At 39.9% G+C, this 2,324-nt stretch overlaps 1 protein-coding gene across 1 annotated transcript; it reads right to left on the minus strand.

Moving 5' to 3' along the window:
* On the minus strand, positions 401-2,130 carry LOC107614322 (F-box protein AFR). Its single transcript, XM_016316532.2, has one exon. It carries the CDS (start codon positions 1,647-1,649, stop codon positions 534-536), a length of 1,116 nt encoding a protein of 371 aa, XP_016172018.1. The 5' UTR covers positions 1,650-2,130; the 3' UTR covers positions 401-533.

Genomic DNA, 2,324 nt, shown 5'->3' on the forward strand with positions numbered 1-2,324 from the left:
ATGTCCATAGTTATGAAAATTGAAAAGAAGCCACTAGTATAATCAAATTAATTGAAAATTAACCATCATATTAATTCAGCTTAAATTTAAGTATATTATTGAAAATAAGAAAAATCAATCAAAAATAAATAAATCAATCAAACCAGATCTATTTTTAAAACAATTAATCGATTTAAATATATTATTTTATCAATTAAACATCGATTAAACCTTTAAATGATTAATATTTAATGTCTTGTAGGAACCCAAATTATGAAATATAGTAGTATTATAAGTAGTTAAATATGTGGAATTAGAAAATTAAGTTAAATTAGTTTAATGATTAATTCACTAATTTGTTTAAATAATATTAAAAATTTAAATATTATTTTATATATGTAACAACTCATTAGTATAGAAGTTTAAATAAAACTTAAATCTATATATTAGATTAATTTTTAGTATGTTAAATTAGAGAATACCAGAAAAAAATGGAATTAGATACAAAGAACTTAACAAAAGCAACAAAAACATCTCCCACCCTGGCCACTACACTAAGCATACAGAACCTGGCAATGACACGCCTCCAATTCACGAAATCCCCCAGGTGCTTCCACAACCTCCCACTTCAACTCTATACAAACACTGTCGTTTCGTCCCTCTTCCTGTCGTTGTCGTTTCCCTCCTTCTCCACACAATGAAACCACGCTCCCAATCGCCACGTTCAACCCACACCCCGCCACGTACATCTTCCCATCCAATCCCTTCGCCTTCAACGGCCTTTTCACCTTCTCCCTCGGAAACCGCCCTCTCACCAGCCGCCACGTGTCGCTCCTCTCCTCGTAAACCTTCACATCCCCATCCCCGTACTCCGGGATCCTAAAAACCCTCCCCGCCACCGCAACCGCCACCCCGCTCCACCCTTCCCTCATCCCTATCCCCATTCCTTGCCACGTGTCACTTCGCGTATCGTACACCCAACCCCTCGGGATCACCGTAAACGGCCACCTCCACCCTTCCGTAACGAACACCTTCCCTTCGTTTTCCACTGCCTCAAAAGACGCAACCTCATTCTCAACCTCCACTCTCGCCCCGTTCCGCCACGTGTCACTCTCCGCATCGTAGATTTTCGCGCCCAGGCTCGCGCCTCCATGAACCGCCACGATTTTTCCGTTTTCCCCCTCCTCCGTAAAGAATGTCCCCGCCGCAGCTGACGCCAACGCCGACGCCGACGACCACTGGCTCATCGCGGTGCTAAAGATAAGAGTTCCAAAACGCATTGTTCCGGCTATGGTTAGTAGTTTACCATAGCACGTGATCGGCGACGGCGGCAGCGGAAGCGTGAACCATCTAGCAGCGGCGGTAGAAGAACGCGTACGGTGGTCGAGGAGGTGGCAATAGAACTTTCTGGTTAGTTTGTGGAACGAGAAGAGGAAGAGGTAAGGGCGAGAGAGTGTTTTCTTGCATTGTTGAAACGAAGGGTTAGTTATGGCTCTGTTCCATGAAGATGAAACAGCTCGTGCTAGTGATTGGTATGGGTACGGAAGATGAAGAAGACATAGCTCTGCAATTTCGTTAGGTAGTCCCGGAATCAGTGGCTCCTCTATGATATTGTTCTTGTTCTTGTTCTTGCTTTTGATCTTGGTGTTCGTGGTTTCGAGTACTGCCATTGAGAGAGAGAGAGAGAGAGAAAGAAATGGTTGTGGTGAGTGCTTTAAAGATGAAAAGGCGAAATATTCGGGAGGGGTGGGTCAGAGAATAAGAATAATTAGAAGCATTGGGATTAGTAATAAATAAAAAGAAGAAAAGAAAAAGGTTTACAGCGGGAATGAGGAAATTGAGAGAAGAAAGTTTTCTTTTTTATAATACAAATGTGTGGTGGTGTGGGGGTAGATGGATGAGAAAGGGGAGTTACAGAAGAGAGTAATAAAGGACATAAACTAGACAGTGTGTGTACACAACAAGTTGGGGGGGATGGATATACAGAACACGGGGAATGGGGTGTGTGCGTTTTTGTTTTTGTTTTTTGTTTGTGCTGATCGCCAACACAAAAGTAGCAATCATTGTCTACCCAGATGGACTTTTTTGATCCACCGTTACTACTTTATTCTTTTTTATGTATCTACCTGGTTTTTTAAGAGATTTTTTACTTTCTATAAAATATTGTGTCCAACTCATTATGTTCATCAGTTTAAGGTCTTAAGGAGGGTTCAGATCATATTTAATGTGTTTTCCATTAAAAAGAAAATTAATATTAAAGTTTTTTTCTTATCTTTATTCTTACTTATTTGCTTTTTTATATTATTTGTTTAATTTTGATGTATTAATAGTATAAATAAAGTATT

The sequence above is a fragment of the Arachis ipaensis genome, chromosome B08 (genome assembly GCF_000816755.2).
Source record: "Arachis ipaensis cultivar K30076 chromosome B08, Araip1.1, whole genome shotgun sequence".
In the NCBI taxonomy this organism is placed as follows: domain Eukaryota; kingdom Viridiplantae; phylum Streptophyta; class Magnoliopsida; order Fabales; family Fabaceae; genus Arachis; species Arachis ipaensis.